This window comes from Felis catus, chromosome E3 (genome assembly GCF_018350175.1).
Source record: "Felis catus isolate Fca126 chromosome E3, F.catus_Fca126_mat1.0, whole genome shotgun sequence".
NCBI classification, from domain to species: Eukaryota; Metazoa; Chordata; class Mammalia; order Carnivora; family Felidae; genus Felis; species Felis catus.
Window position 1 is genome coordinate 38,806,585 of NC_058383.1, and position 18,223 is coordinate 38,824,807.

An 18,223-nucleotide genomic window follows, 5' to 3' on the forward strand; every position below is an offset into this window, starting at 1 on the left:
CCAATGTTTTTGGCCAAAGACCCTTTCCTTGGGAGTTTGCAGCTGGAGCCTTTGGTCCTGGGAGACTTCCTGGAGGAGGTGACACTGTGCCTGGGAGGGCAGGGACTGAAATGCCCTTTTGCAATGACCATCATTTGTTATTTGCAAGACCTGGAGGTTCTACAGCAACCCTGGAGCCACACAGTGAGGTAGCTGGGGTTGGGGGCGGGGAGAGAGGAAGAGAGAGGAGAGAGAGGGCGAGAGAGGAGAGAGAGGAGAGAGAGGGAGAGAGAGAGTGCACAAGAGCCCACTCACAGACAGGCCTGGGGTTCTGCTTTTATTGGGATCAGGGATGCGGGCCCAGGGTTTTGCAGGCTCACTCTTTATTGCTGAATTTAAAACATAAGAACAGGAATCTAAGGCTTCGGAAGAGAGAGAAAAAAAAAGTGGCCCAAATGGTCAGCTATAGAAGTCCACCGAACTCTCTAAACCAGCAGAGTGGGAGGTGGCCTGGCCCTTTTCCTAGGGTGGCTGGCAATGTGTTCTTGTGAGATAGCCTTCTTTGAAATGGACGCCTTGGCGATCAAAGTTCAAGATGGGCACCTGCGTCAGAAAAAAGAGAAAGGAAACCGCGGCGGGGGGGGGGGGGGGGGGGGGGGGGGAGGGACTTACGCTGCACCCACCCTGTGATGCCTCCGTCAGAGGATGTGAACTACCTGGGGAGCTAATATGCCAAAAGCAGGGACAGGGCACACTGTCATCCAGAAAGTACACTTCTCAACAGGATTACGGTAACAAATCCTATAAATATTGAGGTGGGAGGAGAGTCTGGACTCCAGTTTGTAGCCATCGTCCCAGACTTGAAGGGTCCAGCTAGGAAAATAGGTCGGTCATCTCAGGGGCCAGCTCAGGGAATCTGTTCAAGGATTTGGGTAACGCCGCGAAATATTTTAACGTCTTGGGCCATCTAGTGTCGGGGGCAACCCGATCCGGTGGGGGCCTGCAGAAGAGGCCGTCAAAGAATTCACCTGAGGTGGAAAAAAGGACATAGAAGTTTCCTGCATGCACTGCAGGGGAGCAGCGGGAAAGGCTGCAGAGACGCTGCCGGCAGCCAGGAGGGGGGAGGGGGGCTGCCGGAAAGGGGGAAGGTGAGGAGGGACAGGAACATGCGGAATTTTCCTTTTTGGCACCTGGATCTGGGTGTAAGTAATCCACTGGTCAGCTAGGGCTTACGGATAGTTCGAGGTGGATCGCCCAATGCGCCGGTCTGTCTTCAGTCAGGGGGTCAATGTGGGCCCTCCTTCCTCACTCAGGCTTCCCTCGCTCAAGCTGGTGGCCTGCAAGTGGCCTGTACCTGGCGTCAGTGGGTTTGAACCTGTCCGGAGCCGACAGGTTGCTCCATATCTCATCCAACCGGTCTTCGTCCTGAGGACCGGTCAGGTCAGGTCAGAGTCGTGTCTCATTTCAGGAGGTGCTGACGCAGGCGGACTCCCAAGGTCAGGCCTCCAGCCCCCGCCCCCCAGCTATGGGGGTACATTCCAAGACCCCCTGTAGATGCCTGAAACTGGAGACAATAGCAAACCCTACGTATACCATGCTTTTCCTATGCATAGATGCTTCCGATAAAATTCGTAAGTCGGGCACGGTAAGAAATTAACAATAACTAATAATAAAAGAACTGTAATAGAATAAAACAATTATAATGACAGTAATAACATAATTTGACAATAAATTTCATATTAAAAAATAAGCAAGGGTCTTAAAATAAAAAAACATTATAATATCTGCATTACACACGATAGAACAATAGTAGTTCAAAGCATAACAAGGCCTGTATGAAACTGGCCCCTCTCTCTCAGAATGCCTCATTGGCCTATACTCACCCTACGTCTTGTGACGGCGTCACATGACGCAATGGAGGTTAAAGACTGGGGCCGACGACAACGCCGTTCCTGAGCTCTGAGCGTGGAGGGGATAACTAGGGCACATCTAGGGCTCAAAATGTCCTCGGGTGAGGGGAGGGTGGGCAGCGGCAACCTGGCAGCCGTGCCCGGTCTGTGGCGTGAACGTCTCTGGCGACCGTCCTGAGGGGCCCACCGGCAACAGGCACGAAGACTGTCCCCCCCGCGAGCTGCTGTGGTGGTCCTTCCGAAGTTTGGATCGAGTCGCCCCACTTGGGCCTGCCCGGTTGTGGGATGGGCGGTTTTAGGTCTCAAGGATCCCAGGTCAGAGGGCGGGAGAAATGCTCGAAGTTTGGAGTTGTAGCCAGCTACTGGAAGAAACTAGAATTCAGGATCTAGCCTAGGTGAAGACAAACATCAAAGATAATCCGCGGTGCTAGAATATACCTGCGAAGGTGTGTTACTGAAGCAGACCTGTTCTCTCTGTAATCGCCCCGATCTGTGGCAAGGACAACCGTAGCAAGACTATTTTGTTTGCAAATTCTAGTCTAGTTGCAATAAACTCGGCTCTCTTGTTTATGTGAGTGCAGCAGGAATAGGGACTGACCATCCAGGCTCTTTCAAGTCTGCTTTCCTGGAACTTTTCATAAGGAATCTCAGATGGAACTCTGAAAAAGCCTCCCCAGGCTAAGAAGCCAAGCCAACACCTCCCTGTCCGATCTTACCTAAAATACCTATAAATTTGGGGGGCAGTCCCTCTTCGTGAGGTTCCTGGGCCTGTCGGGAGGCAATCTTCCTGACTCACACGATAAGGCTGTTGGGAACCCCAGCAAGGTTATCAGGCTGATTTTTCCAAGGGTTGGTTCCATACAGTCACTCTTTGTTCCTTAGCGCCGTCTGGTCATATCTCAGTCTATGCGCGTTGTTCTCAGATATGATATTCTAGCCAAAGCCTTGGTAATAGGACCGGTGTTTCCAATAGTGTCCTGTCGCAAGGAGAACAGATTCTTATCGGACTTACACAAATGCGTTGCTATGAAAATATAAGCATACTTACTGGGAGTTTCCAAAGTCTGGAGGGATGAGGTAGGGAGAAAACGTAGTTGCTTTATCTTTGTTTACAAAGGTAGACCTCACAGACTGCCGCGAGTCATAGCTGGTTTAAGACAAAGTTTCCTTGAATCTGGAGAACAAGAGAGTAAAGAAGCAGCAACGTTTCAAACAGAAGTCATAAAAACGTGTAAGGATCCTCATCGGGTCCGTCCGTTCCCTGACATTAATCCTTGTTGATCCTGCTCTTTTGTCAGCAGGTATTACAAATCTGGTCTTGCTTTCGGGTTCTGTAAATTCTTTCGCAGTTGAGCGATGCGATCTGAGAGTTCTCAGAGACCTGTATTGTAAAGCACCTGTCCGTCCTTGCTATGAATTTCTATGCAGACGGAACAGTTTTCCAAAAGCATCGCAGTACAGCAGTAACTGTCTGTAAGTGACAAAAGACTTGAAGATGGACACGGTTAGAGAGCTGATGGAAGTTTATTACAACGCAGCTGACACGGAAATCTGGTTATTTTGGGGACACAACATTTCAAGGTGATAACCGGAATAATGACTGATAAGATTACGTATCAGATTTTTTGCAGCTTCAGATAATTTCTGGAACACTTATGTTAATAACGTATATCCACACAAGGATATTAAGAAAGAAGTTACAGCATTATCTCTTATTTGAAAATGCTTCCCATGTAATATAACGTATCAAGTAAGACTAGTTGAAATTAAAAGAATTTTTAATGTTTGTTTATTTTTGAGAAAGAGAGAGCGAGCGTGCATGAGCAGTGAAGGGGCAGAGAGGGAGACACAGAACGCAAAGCAGGCTCTGGGCTCTCAGCTGTCAGCGCAGAGTCCGATGCCGGGCTTGAACCCATAAATTGTGAGATCATGACCTGAGCCCAAGTCTGACGCTTTATCAACTCAGTCACCCAGGTGCCCCTGCCCCCTCCAAGCCTATTTTTACAGCGCTTGTAATAGCGATTCTGGTTTTCTCCTTTTTCATTTTGAAATAATGAGCTTCACTTTAGGACAAAATTACTTTGGGGAAGCCAGGCTGGCTTGGTCAGTGGAGCATGAGACTCTCGGTCTCGGGGTCATAAGTTCGAGCCCCATGTTGGGTGTAGAGATTATTAAAAATGGGACAAAATTACTTTCTTTTTACTTATTATTTCTAGTAGTTTAAATTATGTATATTAATTAGAATGATTAATCTTTACAAAACTTATTTTCTAGTGAAAACTAAGAAGTAAGCAATTGTGAACTGCTACACAGCATTCTCTAGGTTGTCAAATGAATGATATTTCTTAATTCCTAAAAACATAACATTTCCTCATAATGCAATTTTTTCCAATTAAACTGCAGAGGCGTCAACCCATAATTATGGGGAGTGCCCTGTGAAGAGTAATTCTTTGGACTCAGGGTCCAATGGGGTCTCCTGAGGGGCACCCGGGGGGCCCAGTCGGTTGAGCATCTGACTCTCGAGTTCGGCTCAGGTCACGATCCCAGGGGAGTGGGATCGAGCCCCGTGTCTGGCTCCGCGCTGAGCATGGAGTCTGCTTAAGATGGTCTCTCTCTCTCTCTCTCTCTCTCTCTCTCTCTCTCTCTCTCTGCCCCTCTCCCCTGCTTGTGCACTCTCTCTCTAAAATAAAAATTAAAATAAAATAGTACTAGTCAATACTACTAGTGAACATTAAAACTAGTGCATTAAAAAAATGGGGCCTCTTGCGGGTTGGAAATAAAGAGGGGATCGTTTGGTCGCCACGGCATAGAAACTATAAACCCATCGGACCATGCCAAATTTGCACAGGAGACGGGCCTCACCTCGATGTTTGCTGTTGCCTGTGGGCCTTGGCAGAGATCTCGGCACGGGCACGGTGCCAGGCAATAAATATCCCGGTGAAGAGGCGGAGGCCCAGGTAGGAGTCTCCGTGGCTCCGGGGGCCTTCGCCTTCCCTTTCCCTCTGTCTCCTCCCGAGAGGCCTTGATAACCCTGTCAGCGTTTCCCTTGGTGGCAGGGAAGCCAGAACATTTTGGATGGTGTCACCGTGAGACCTCCTTGTAGGCCACTCTCCTTTCCAGGGCGTCCCAAGAGACCTCCCCGGGATCGGGGTCTGCCTCCGCTGGCATGCTATGTGCAGGCTCTTTGGGAAAAGCCCCAGGCCTCTGGGCTGCTACACCAAGGCTTGGCATGCTGGCATGCACGGCACTGAACGATGCCTGGAAGCTTCTGCGGGGTTTGCGCCTATCGAGGAGCTGGTATATTAGGATGTGCTGGCTCCAGAGGTTCAGAGCATTCACATCTGTCTGTTAATTTTTGTAGTGGTATCATACCAGGAATAGGACCCACATCAGGGGATGAACAGTGACAGCAGTGAGTGAAGCAGTGACAGAGAGACCGTGGCCTTCGTTGTATTTTCCCTCTGGTGGCACCACAGGTTTCTGGTTACGAGGCTATTTGACTCCTCTGGGTGAGGACACGCGGTTAGGGCACGACCCGCTGACTCAGTGGTCACTGGCATATGTCTCCTGTCCCGCTCTCCCACGGGCATCTTTTCCTTGGGCCTTCAGCCCAGAGCCTCTCCGCGGGCAGGGACGCCAGCCTGGCGATCCAATCTGCCCGCCTCCGTTCCCCTTGGCCTTGAGAGGTGCAGAACCCTCACACACATTAATAGCCAACTAAGGCCTTTATAATTAGTGGTCTAACGAGATGATTAGACCGCATGGCCTCGATCACACCGCTCCAGGGAAGCCCGTGGATAATTATGGCGGCTGTGACCTTTTGGGTCAGATACCGCAGGCAACACACAACAGAGGCGACACGCAGAAGCGCAGAGCAGCGTGTGAGGCTGCCCGTGAGCACTGCTGCTTCCCCAGGCGGTGTTCCCGAGTCAGGTAGGGGTGAGTGAGCAAGCCGCGCTCCCCTCAGCTAACCGCAAGGGCAGTCACGCAACCCTGCCGGCGACGCTGGCCGCTCTGTGTGTGGTCGGAGCCCCTCAGTCACTGGTGTCCCAACTGGCCCAGTCCTATGGCTCTTACTATAACTGCAAGACACCCTTTGGCAATAACCATCAGGAAACTATGAAAAAAAAAATAATAAAGGTTTATTACGTCAGGACCAGAAAATTATACAACATACCTGGGGCCAGGCAGTGAGGTCTCTGGGAAGCAGGGACAGAGAGCCCGAGCGTGGGAGGGCAGGCTCACAGGCCTAGGGTTCTGCTCTGGTTGGGGTCCAGGGTGGGGGCCTAGGGTTTCATGAGCTCACTCTTTATTGCTAAATTTAAAATATAAGAGCAGGAGGGATGCCTGGGGGGCTCAGTTGGCTGAGCATCTCTGTTTGGCTCAGGCCATGGTCTCACAGTTCGTGAGTTCGAGCCCTGCATTGGGCTCTGTGCTGACAGCTCAGAGCCTGCCTGGGATTCTCTCTCTTTCCCTCTCTCTCTGCCTCTCCCCTGATCATGCTCTTTCTTTCTCTCTCTTTTTTTTTACCCTCTTTCTTTCTCAAATAAATAAACTTAAAAAAAAAAAAAGTAAAAGTAGGAATTTAAAGCTGTGGGGGTGGACAAGGGCCCAAGTGGTCAGTTACTGAAATCGACCAAACACTTTAGGACAAAGGAGCCCCAGCTGGGGGAGGTGGCCTGGCTCTTTAGTGTGGCCGGCAATGTGTTTGAGAAAGCCAGATATATATGTATTATATATAAATAGATAGATAGATATAGATAGATATATAGATATATAGATATATAGATATATAGATATATATACACATTTTTTTTTTTTTTTCAGCGGATGCCTCTTTGAAACGGATGCTTGGCCAATCAAATTAAGTCAGGCGCCTGCATTACCAAACCAAACACAATGTTCAGGGCCTACACTTCAGAAGCCTTTAGGTTTTCCCCATCTTTTTGTATTACAAAATTGCACCAACACTGTATTTGTAAGAATGTCTCTGCTGGACCTTCAGCCTGTAGGTGACCCTCCAGCAAGCAGCTCCCCGTGTGGCTCTGGGGCTCCGCAGTGCAGGGCTAAGGTGATGCCAGGTGGGGGGAGACCACTTTACATTTTCTTACTATATCCATATCCGTATCCGTATCCGTATCCATATCTATCTATATATTTACGTTGTGGAGATAAGCTTAGGAATCCCCCGGGCTTAAACCAATGGGTTAACAAGGCATAAAGAAATACAAAGTTATAAAATGCTCACACCTGAGTTTGGGTAAACCAGATTAGCACTCCAAGGGGGGTGCAAAGATACTCCGAGAATAGGGAAGCACAAAGGTGCCAGGATTAGGGAGATGCACTGCACCCCAAAATAGAGAGGGGGCGCAGAGCCCCCAAAATAGAGAGAGGCAAAGGCCTGAAATAGAAATGGCACAAAGGTGCCCAATACACAGGAATAACAAGATTAGATATTCAGGGTGAAAGCACCCCAAATTTACTACCATAACAGAAAGCTGCTTTTATAGGAGAATAGGGCCAGGTTAGGTAAATGGTGAATTGGACTTTGGATCACTGCGCTGCAGGCAACGCAGCCCAGAGCGGAGATGGTTAACCAAAGAAAAGGTGCCTTATTAACCCTGAGGTTATTCCCCCTATCTGTCACCTCCCCTAGGCTGGCAAAGATAAACAGGCACAGAGCCTCCTGTCTGCTGTTAACAACCATCTACCCATCTGACCGGTGCCCTGATTTTGTTTTATATTGACCCAAACCCCAAACCCCAAACACCGTATATCTTTAAAAACCCCCTTTTCGCTCATGTCCACAAGTTAACGTTCACACCCATGTGTGAACACACCCATTGTCTGTACACACCCATCACGTTTGCAAGCCTTCTGATCTGAATAAATATGGGGCAAGGACCCTTATTCGGGGCTCTTGTCTTTTTCCCAGACGTTAGCCATCTCTCTTTTGAATCCTGCGTCCGTTCTTTTGCTGGCCAAAAGAGAACTTTAGACTTAGAGTCTACGACTATATATATATAATATACTATATATATACTATATAGTATATATATATATATATTACTATACTGTATGTATACTATATAGTATATATATTACATATATTATATATTTAATCTATATTTATATATATAGTTCTACGTATAGTTCCATATATTATAGTTATATATATAGTTCTATATATAGGATATATATATATATGATATATATAGTTCTACGTATATATATATATGATATATATATATAGTACTATATATATGATATGCATATACAAACTATAGTTAACTATCTAGACAGATATACACATATACACACACACATACATGCCTCTTTTGTAAGGTTTCTTTTATTTTTAAGTAATCTCTACACCCACAACCCTGAGATCAAGAGTCACATGCTCTACTAACTGAGCTAGCCAGGCACCCCTCTAATTTTATAATTCTTTTTTAAGTAGGGTTCGGGCCTAGCGTGGAGCCCAACGTGGGCCTTGAACTCATGACCTGAGGTGACACCAAGTGTTGGACACTTAACTGACTGAGCCACGTAGGCACCCCTAGTTTTATAATTTTTTATAAGTTTATTTATTTTTGAGAGAGAGAGAGAGAGAGAGAGAGAGAGAGAACAAGTGGGAAAGGGGCAGAGAGAGAGGGAATCCCAAGCAGGCTCTGTGCTGATCGCCTAGAGCCTGATGTGGGGCTTGAACTCATGATCTGTGAGATCACGACCTGAGCAGAGATCAAGAGTCGGATGCGTGAGTGACTAAGCCACCCAGGCACCCCTAATTTTGTAATTTTTAAGTGACGGGATTTCATGGGTTGATCTTTTACTTTTCAGTGGTTTTCTTGTTTTTCCCAGTGTTTTTAAATAAAAAGATGCCAAGCCTGGTAGTCATAATTCATCTGAATTTTCATAAAACAATCCTAAGAAAATAAAGTTACTGCTTTTAAAGCTGTAGAAATTTCTGAATCATAGAGAGCATCCACCCCAAGAAGGAGTGGGGGGTGGGGGAACATGCTGACCTGGGCCAGGACGCGCTGTACGAAGGCTGCTGTGTGTTGTGCGGCCAAGGAGGCAATGCTCCCAAACGCTGTAGACCAGGACGGTCCCTGTGGCCTTTCCTCACCAGGTTCCTTTCTAGTGTCTTACTTCTCCCGGTCCTGGGCACAGGAACAGAGTCACAGTCCAGGGGCTTGGATCTGAGGCATCTTTGGGGCCCCCGTGCCGCTGGGAGGCTGCTCAGGCAAACACTCTGCTTGCCGAGAGCCTGGCCTGCCCGTCCTGTGCTGAGGCTGCTAGCGCTGGCCAGGCCACACAGCCCAGCCGGGGCCTGGAAGCTACAAGGCCTGGCCAGGAAGGTGCTTGCGGCCCCGTGGGACGAGCTGGGCTGCAGCTGAGGCCTCCAGCTCAAAAGGAGACACCGGAGACCCTCCCAAGTGGTTGGGGGCACTGTATCAGCCCCGGGAGCTAGCCTTCTGCTGGGGTCTGGTGTCCCTCTGGAGGACAGGGTGTGATTCTTTTCCAGACATCCCCCCTTGGCCACTTCTGATTGGTAGGTGCCTATTTGTTTGTGTCCTGCACGGCTGGAACAGGAGCTCCAGGGCCCCAAGTCCAGGACTCAAGGGGTGGAAATGCGAGTGGCCCCACTCACCCCTGTCCCAGCGGCCACCAACATTGTTTCCGCCTCTCAGGCTCCGCTGGACAAGCGGCCTCAGCTCCAGAGGAAAGGGTAAATCCACGGCGCTGCGACAAGGCCACGAAACAGGAGGCTGAAGGCACAGGCCAGGCCCGTCCACCTGGAGAACAAGCAGAGGCAGGGTGCGAGCTGATTCTTAGAGTGGATGGAAAAGCAGCTACAAAAAAGGCTGGTCTGGGAGGCTCTAGCAAGCAGTTTCAGGTTTTATCCTGAAAGCACTGGGAAAGTTTTAAGCATTTTATTTATTTTATTTTTTCCCCATGTTCATGTACTTATTTTGAGAGAGGAGAGAAAAAAGTGCACAGGGAGGGGAAGGGCAGAGAGAGGGGGAAAGAGAGACTCCCAATCAGGTTAGGTGCTGTCTGTGCAGAGCCCGACGTGGGGCTCGATCTCTTGAACCGTGAGATCATGACCTGAGCTGAAACTGAGGGTGGGACACTCAACTGACTGAGCCACCCAGGTGCCCCTTAAGCATTTTAGAAGGTTGCATTTAAGGACTATTACTCTAACGAGCTAGACGCTGAAGTGTTAAACAGTATCCGTCTCTGGAGGATGGAGCTGCCTGTGCTTATTTCTGTTTATCTGTGTTTTCTCATGTGTCCTCCAGTGACAGTGGCTGACAGATATGTATCAGTGTCCTGAAGCCGCCATAACACACTGCCCCACACTGGGAGGCCTACAACAGCATAGATTCATTCTTGCCCAGTCTAGAAGCCACAAGTCCTAAATCAAGGTGTTGCGGGGCTTTGCTCCTCCAGAGGCGGCTTCTCTGCCTTTCCCAGCTTTTGGCGGCTGCTGGCACTCCTTAGCTTGTGACCACACCCCCCAATCTCTGCCTTTATCTTCTCATGGCCTTCTCCCAGCGTCTGTCTCTTCTACTTAGGATGACACCGGTCACTGGATTTCGGGTCTACCCTAAATGCACGATAATTTTGTCTGGAGACCCTTAACTACATCTGCAAAGTCCCTTATTCCAAATAAGGTTACATTCTGAGGTTTTGAATGGACATGAAGTTTGGGGCGGGGGACACTAGTCAACCCACTACACGTGGGACACAAAATTTCAAAGGAAAATTTAAAAATCCCTCTGGAGGACCCCTGAAAGCTGGAGGGGAAGCCTGGAGGCCAGGAGCCTAAAGAGGAGGCATTGCTGGAGTCCAGGCCCGCCTGTGGGCATCGGCGGTGGGAAGGACAGAGGTCAGCATGCTGGGAAAGCTGTGCAAGCCAAGTCAGTAAGACTCTGGGCTGCTGGCTTTCTGGCTTGGATGAAGGTGCTACTTACCCAGATGGGAATGACAAGAGAAGCAGTTTCGGGAGGAAGAGCCATGAGAAAACCTCCATGAGCCGGGTATTGCCTCCCAGCATGACCAAGAGCGACTCCTCTCTGAAGGAGTCCTAAAACTAAAGAATCGGTGGAACGGGAGTTTGTGCCTTCTTGCTACGGTCCAGTTTTCTAATTGTCACATATGCCTAACTGTGCCACTTTGCAAAGGGTGGACCATAAACCTAACACACACATTTCAGGATGTATGGCTTTGTGCATCCTGCTAGTTTAGCCACGTTGTAAATTTCCATAAAAGAAGACTGCAATGTTCAAGCTCACTCATGATGAGTGACATGCCACCTAAAGCCACACTGGCATAAGCTGGATTTCATTAAAGTTAAAAACCTTCAGGGGCACCTGGGTGGCTCAGTTGGTTGAGCGTCCGACTACGGCTCAGGTCACGGTATCACGGTCCATGGGTTCGAGCCCCAGGTCGAACTCTGTGCTGACAGCTCAGAGCCTGGAGCCTGCTTAGAATTCTGTGTGCCCCTCTCTCTCTACCTCTCCCCCGCTCGTGCTATGTCTCTCAAAAATAAAACGTTAAAAAAATTTAAAAACTTCATGCATGGAAAAGACACTACCAAAATGCGAAAAACAACCCATAGAATGGGAAGATATAGTCACAAATCAGATATCTGATAAGTAATCGATACCAATAATATATAGAGAACACTTGTAACTCAGGAACAAGAAAACCAACCCAATAAAAAAATGGACAAAGGACCCAAATAGACAATCCTCCAAGGACGATCCTCAAATGAACAAAAAACACATGACAAGAGGCTCAATGTCATCAGAGAAAGGCTAATCAAAGATACAACGAGGGGCGCCTGGGTGGCTCAGTCGGTTGGCCATCTGACTCTTGACTTCAGCCCAGGTCATGATCTCACGGTATGTGGGTTCGAGCCCCATGTTGGGGTCTTTGCTGACACTGAGGAGAGGAGCCTGCTTGGGATTGTCTCTATTTCCCTCTCCACTTGCCTCTCTCTCTGTGTCTCAAAATAAGTGAATAAACTTAAATAAAAAAAAAAGATACAAGATTGCACTTCACACCCGCCAGCATTGCTGAAGTCACAGGGACAGACAACTGCTGGCGAGGCCGTGGAGAAACGAACGCTCGTGCACCGCTAGTGGGGACGCAAAATGGTGTGGCCCCAGGGGAACACAGCGTGGAGCTTCCTCAAATAGCTTAAACATGGAATTACAGATGACCCGGCAATTCTAATCCTGGGTGCACACCTAAGAAATAAAAGCAGACGTGTACACAGAAAGCTGTACGCCAACATTCACAGCAGCATCGTTCACAACAGCCCAAATGTGGAAACTCAAACGTCCACCAGTGAACGAACGGACAAACAAAAGGTGGGAATGTACATTCAACGGAATAGATTCGACCGTGAAAGAGAAGGAAGCTCTGACACATGCTACTACACACAGAAGCCTCGAAAACATTGCGTTCAGTGCAATAAGCCAGGCATAAAAGGAGAGAGAGTGTGTGATTCTACGCATAGGGGACCTAGAAGAGGCAAATTTATAGACACAGAAAACAGAGTAAAGGTTACTGGGCTGGGAGAAGGAGGAAGAAGGAGTTATTGTTCACGGGGACAGTTCGGGTGATGAAAAGGGTCTGGAAAGGGATGGGGGTGATGGTGGCAAAACACTGTGAATATACTTAACGCTACTGAACGGCCTGTGAATAGTTACAAGGGTACATTTCAGGGTGTGTACATTTTGCCACTACACTGAATTCCACCTCTCACTTACCAGGTTAGCAGAAATTGGGAAATACAGCAACCCACTCTGTTGGCGAGGCTGTGGGAAAGCAGGCCTTCTCATATTTTGCTTGTGGGAGGAATCTGTCATTACCAACAAAACTCCATGCCTTTACCTTTCGCCTTAGCAATCCTGCTTCTAGAAATTTCTCTTGTAGGTACACCCTCAACAATACAAAAATACCTCTGACTTGGTTACTCATGGCAGCTGGGTGTGTAACGATAAAATATTAGAAACAATTTAGATGCTCATACATAAATGAGTGATTGAATCGAAGTCCACCCACAGATCTCTGTAAGTTGACGTGGAATGATTTCCAGGCCATATTGCTAAGTGAACAACAGGAAGTGTGAAAAAGTATCTAGAGCGTGCAACTTCGCGTAGGAAAGAAGGGGAATTAAGAAAATACACATTTGCCTCCTCACCTGAGCAAAGAGTAACCTAGGAAAGAAAAACCTAAGAGGACTGAGATTGATTCCAGAAGGTAGTTGGCAGGAACTGCACGGGGTGGGGAGGGAATGAGAGAGAAGCCATTTCTCTGAACGTACCTTTCGGTACCGCCTTTTGGAATCAAGTTATCGCTTCGAGTACTCGAAAAAAAGAAAATAGATCAAACCTTCAAGGAAGAGGAATCTTCAAGGGAGGAAAAGTCCTAAAATGTAACACATACAGAAACAAATGAATCAAAAGCATTATTTCAAATGAATCACACACACACACTCAAGGGTGAGGAAAAAAACAATAACATAAGCAACTTCTGAATATAGTATTCAGAGCATATGCCCCCAAGCTAAAGACAAAAAGAACTCCAAACAAATATTTAACTCTAATCGATAGGCTCCCCACTGCTCCAGACATAGATGAACAAATCTGAAGCTACTTTTTGGAATTCTAGGAAATTGAACAAATCAATCAATCAATCGATGGGTGAATCGGGAGCCAAGTTCTCAGGGCTGGAGAATACAGTTACAAACACCGGTGGGGGGGGGGGGGAGGTCGGGGGAGGAGGAGGAGGAGAGGAGAGAAAAACCCTGCAGCATTAGGTTGGCATTAGAGGCGTTGTAAACTCGGGGGTGTGCACATCTTATCCATTTCCCAGCTCTGTTTTCCAAGAAGGCCCAGAAGTAATGATGCCACACGAAGTCTAAGTACGCCTACAACCCTTATCTTGGTTTGTGGACACATTTTTCTCTGTTTCCACCAGATACTTCTTCTTTTTCCTTTTTGAAAACTACCAGGGGAAAACTAGAAATTTTACAGCAGAGAAACCACATTGACCACTTCTTCAACACATGAATCAAAGTCAGCGTTGGCAGTAATGGAACTCTTGGGAAGAATGTCCCTCTTCACATTGGGTACTGAGGACACAGCATTCATTTCCATGTTTTTCCCACCCAAAGCGCGGAACCTGAATCTAAACATGATGAGACATCAGACAGACCCAACTTGCGGCACATTCTGCAAAATAAATGGCCTGTACTCTCCAAAAGTGACAATGTCATGAGTTACAAACGAAGAATTAGGAACTGTTCCAGATTAGTCTAAAAAAGACACGACAACCGAATGCAATGGATACATGGTTTTGAATTTCCTGTTGCTATCAAGGATTTGTTGGAACAATGGACAACGTTTCAATAAGGTCTGTAAATTACCGTAGTGTGTCAATCTTATCTTCCTGATTTTGAAATCTGTACTGTGGATGTCAGGGAATTCACCGTTCTTCCCACAGGAAAAGGAGAAGAACCCTCACCCACGGGGTTGTCATGAGCGTCAAATGCAGAACTTGGCCCCAAACAGTAGGTAAATACAGGGAAGGATAATTATGGCAGGAACGAGTCTCAGGGGAAGCGGTGGGTTTTAAGATACCACCACCCTACACCCTCAACTTCAGAAACACCAGCTCGGGCCCAGAAAGACTGTTCCCTAGGCTACTCAGAGGTGCTTCCGCTCACGGGAGCATTACCCACAGGTGCCGGGTTCCAGGCAGCGGGTTTAGAACAGCGCCCGGGGCCACCGCTCCCACCCGAAACCGCGGGGCTTCCTGGTCCAGCTCCTGAGACGGGTATTTGCTAAAATCAAATACAAAGCCCCAAAGTCAAAGGGGCGGCAGTTGATTAAGGGGCCTCGTGAGGGTGCGAGACGCCCCCCCCCCCCCAACCGAGGTAGGGGCGCGGCCAAGGGCGAGCCCAAGGTCGACTAGCAGGTGGTGGTCTGAGAGGCTCAGCGGCTTTCAGCTGTGCTGGGAGAGCGGGACTCCTCCTCGGGTTGCAAACGCGGACTTTAAAAAGGTAACAGGAGGCACTCTGCAGAGGGGTGAAGAATTTGAGGGTGTTTGTAACGTTGTTGCCCTGCCACGTTTAACGTGTCCCGGGTTCTGTAGAAAACGGCATCGGTGCCCGGCCGCCTTACCCGGAGGAACTAGTACGAAAAGTATCCCCCAAGGCAGCCAGCCGGCCCGGTTCAGCACTATCTGCAGCGGTGGAAGCTGCCAACCCCCTCGGCCAGCTGCCGTGGCTTTTGCCTCAGGCCCTGGGCCTGACGCCGGGCTCTGAAGTTAGGAGTGTACCCGCCGCCTAGGGTCTGCGGGGGCTTCTCCCGGGTGCGGAAGGCCGGGTGCGACGCTGCCGCGGGCTCGCCGCGCGAGGCCCGTGGCCACAGGGAAGCACTCAGGTCGCTGGGCTCGGACCATCAACTCCAAACATGGGGAGACAAAATGGCGGCCGTGCCTCGGGCCGAAGCCACATACGGGTTCCGCGGCACGCACGAACTGCAACTCCCAGAATGCTCTGGTTAGAAAGTGGGAGGGCGAGGAGCGCGCTAGCGTCCCTCGATGTGGCGCTAGGCCCCCATGCCCCGCCTCCCTCCCGGCGGAAATACTCCGAATACGTGGCCCCCTCTGGTCCTCTCACCCGCCCTTCCTCGCACTGGCCGCAGGGATTCGTAGTTCCCTGGCAGCTGCGTTGAACCTCCCTTGGGCCTTAAGAAACTACGCTTCCCGAAGTGGCCTCGGCGCCTGCGCAAAGCGCCGCGGGACGTACTACGGTTCCCGGCGGGCCCTGCGACGCGCGCGGGTGCGTGCTGACGCGCTTCGTCGGTCGTGCTGACGTGCAGCGCGGCCCAGGCGGGGTGCGAGTGGCGCAGTCGGAGCCCGCTGCGGCCCCTGAGGAAGCGACGAGGCGTCTGTGTCGGCTGAGGCAGGCGGACCGGCGAGGCGAGGCGGCAGCTCCTGGCCCCGAGGGACTCGGGAGCGTGAGCAGCGGCAGCACCTCTCCCCCTCGGAGGCGGCGGGCGGAGGCGGCGGCGGCGGGTGAGAGGGTGAGGGAGCGCGCGAGCCGGGTGGGGGAGGGGCGGCGGCCCCGGCGCGAGGCCAAAGCGCGCGGAGAACGGTCCAGGCCGCCGCGCGCACGCGCGCTCGCCGCCCCTAGCTCACGCGGACGCCCTCGCTCGCCCGCCTCCCCTCCCCCTTCCCTTCGGTTCCCGTCGCGCGCGGGCTTTTACCTGCCTTCCCCTCCCCCATGGCAACGGCCCGCGCCGCCGAGGGCTCTCGGGCTCGCGCGCGCTCGCGACGAGGAGGGGGGAGCGCGCGCCTCGGCTTCTCGCCACCCCCACGCGTGCGGCCGAGGAGGGCCTCCCGCAGCTACCCCTTTCGACATTTTCTCGGCGGGGCGGCGGCGGCGGCCGTGGCCGTGGCCGTGGCGCGTTCCTGGGGCCCTCCCCCCGAGCCTCTCCGGCCTTCGGCTTCTCCGTCCCTCCCGGGGGCCTGCGGGCCGGCGCGGAGCCTCCCAGACTCCCGGGCGCCGCGCAGCCCCCTCCCCCACCCCTCAAGGCCGAAAATAGGCCTTGGCCGCCCAGCCGGCGCAGGGGAGGCCTGGAACTGGGTGCCCTGGAGACGTAGGTAGTTCGCGCCCGTTGCCGGCGGCCTTGAAGCGGTAGGGAGACGCAAGCGCTGCGGCTTGTCTTGTTGTGTTTTAACGTAAAGATGACGTGCTCGGCCCAGGCATGCGAGGGAGTGTAGGTGCCCCCCCGGCCCCCCACTCCTTCATTGTCTTCTCCCAAGTTAAAGCTTCGCGAGGCCGGTGGAGCGCTGCCTGGGGAAGGAAGCGCCGGGCTCCGCTTCAGGCTCTATCTGGCCCCCGTCTCTTCTGAGCCTTCGTGTCCACTCCCGCTGGGCTAAGATGTCGTCTGGCCCCAGAATTCAAAACGAGCGTTCCGTTGTCTTTTCTCTTAAGTGTGTGAGTTTCGGTCTTTTCTTGAACCAGTACGTGAAATTGTTCTGGGTTCGGTGGCGTTGGCCCAGCTCCCGAATCGGCTCATCGCTGAGCTTGCTGGGCTGGCTCGTGTCCGTTTTTCCTGCACGCCCACCGCCTCTCTTCTGGTGCGTTTCGTTTCGTGAGTGTTTTCCGTCTTGAATTGAGGATTGTCTTGTCTCTTCTTTGTCTGGCGTCGTGATAAATTGCCCAGTAAAAGGAAAAATGTTTTTGTCTTGCGGTCGATTTTTGCTTTGTGATTTTTATCTTGGATAACTTTTGTGTTCTCACAGTCTGTGGACCCTAGTTGAGAATGTTTGTTTTACGAAGTTAGCTGTTTCGGGCGACTTCTGTGTGTGTTGATGTTCCCCCTTGGCTTTTTCCTCTTAGTGTTCTGAGCGCTGCCTCAGATGCTGTGGGCTGCTTGGGGGGAGGGGGGAGGGGGAGGACTTGTTTTTTAAAGTTCTCCAATTAGTTGTGACTTAATGTCCTTTCTTTAGCAGCTGCTGGTTTGCCCTCTTAAGGGAGTGGGAGGACTTTTGTGTGAGGTGGTATGGAAGTGTGGGTGAATGGTTAAGCTGAAGAATTAATTTCACGCTGGAAGCATTCTGCAAGGAAGGCAGAAACTAGGGTGGGGTTTAGAGAGGCAAAGAAGGACCTAGGTTTAGAGTGGGGAGGATTGGTATTTGAGAAAATGAAAGTGTTGGAAGGTAAAGAAACTCATTTCTTGTGCTGTAACGAGAATTTTCATTTTTTTTTGTGCATTTTTACTTGCTTTTCCTAGATTGAGCTTCATTTGTCACTCCTGTACCTTAGTGTGGTTTTCTGATTTTTCAGTCCTCTGGAGTCTGCTCCTGGGGTTGGGCAGGGACCCAACCTTTAGAGTTGGGGGATAGAGGTACAAGCAGTTCTGGAATTGGGCAATTTTCCTTCCATTCTCAATCTCCCCATACTTAAAATTTTGTTTTACTATATCCTTCAGGTACTCATATGCTGTTTCTTCTGGAATTTTAAAAACGTAGGCTTCCTTTGTATCCGTGTTAATCTACCTTTGCTTATTTTTCACTAATCTCTTCACTTGTTCCTTGGGGTTTTTGAGGGGGGTAGTTTTCCCTCACATATTTGTGCTCTGTGAAGCTGTCGCGGACGAGATGAGATGGAGGAAGAAATAATGTATATGTAGTAGGAGAAAAGAATAAGAAATGTGTAGCTAAGAAATCTAACCAGAAAAATCGAGGGGGTTGAGGGCTTTTCAGAGCCATGCTGGGGTTGGGACAGGTCGAGAGGATAG

The 18,223-nt window shown here is 50.2% G+C and overlaps 1 protein-coding gene across 1 annotated transcript; it reads right to left on the bottom strand.

Annotated features, from left to right (window-relative positions):
- Positions 1-1,663: 1,663 nt before the first annotated feature.
- Positions 1,664-16,338, bottom strand: LOC102901314. Its single transcript, XM_045048300.1, has 5 exons — positions 16,295-16,338; positions 15,595-16,106; positions 9,544-9,688; positions 8,915-9,052; positions 1,664-3,063 (listed from the first exon to the last, which is right to left on the bottom strand). The coding sequence occupies exons 1-5, from the start codon at positions 16,336-16,338 to the stop codon at positions 3,042-3,044; spliced, it is 861 nt and encodes a 286-aa protein (XP_044904235.1). The 3' UTR covers positions 1,664-3,041.
- Positions 16,339-18,223: the final 1,885 nt, after the last annotated feature.

Bases quoted from the DNA above. Each gene is read 5' to 3' on its own strand.
- LOC102901314 (XM_045048300.1), bottom strand. From the start codon at position 16,338: ATGTCGAAAGGGGTAGCTGCGGGAGGCCCTCCTCGGCCGCACGC. The intron at 16,107-16,294 runs GTGGGGGTGGCG...CGCGTGAGCTAG, and splicing joins GGCCCTCCTCGGCCGCACGC to GGGCGGCGAGCGCGCGTGCG. The intron at 3,064-8,914 runs GTCAGCATGTTC...CTTGTTCTCCAG, and splicing joins TACAGCGCGTCCTGGCCCAG to ATTCAAGGAAACTTTGTCTT.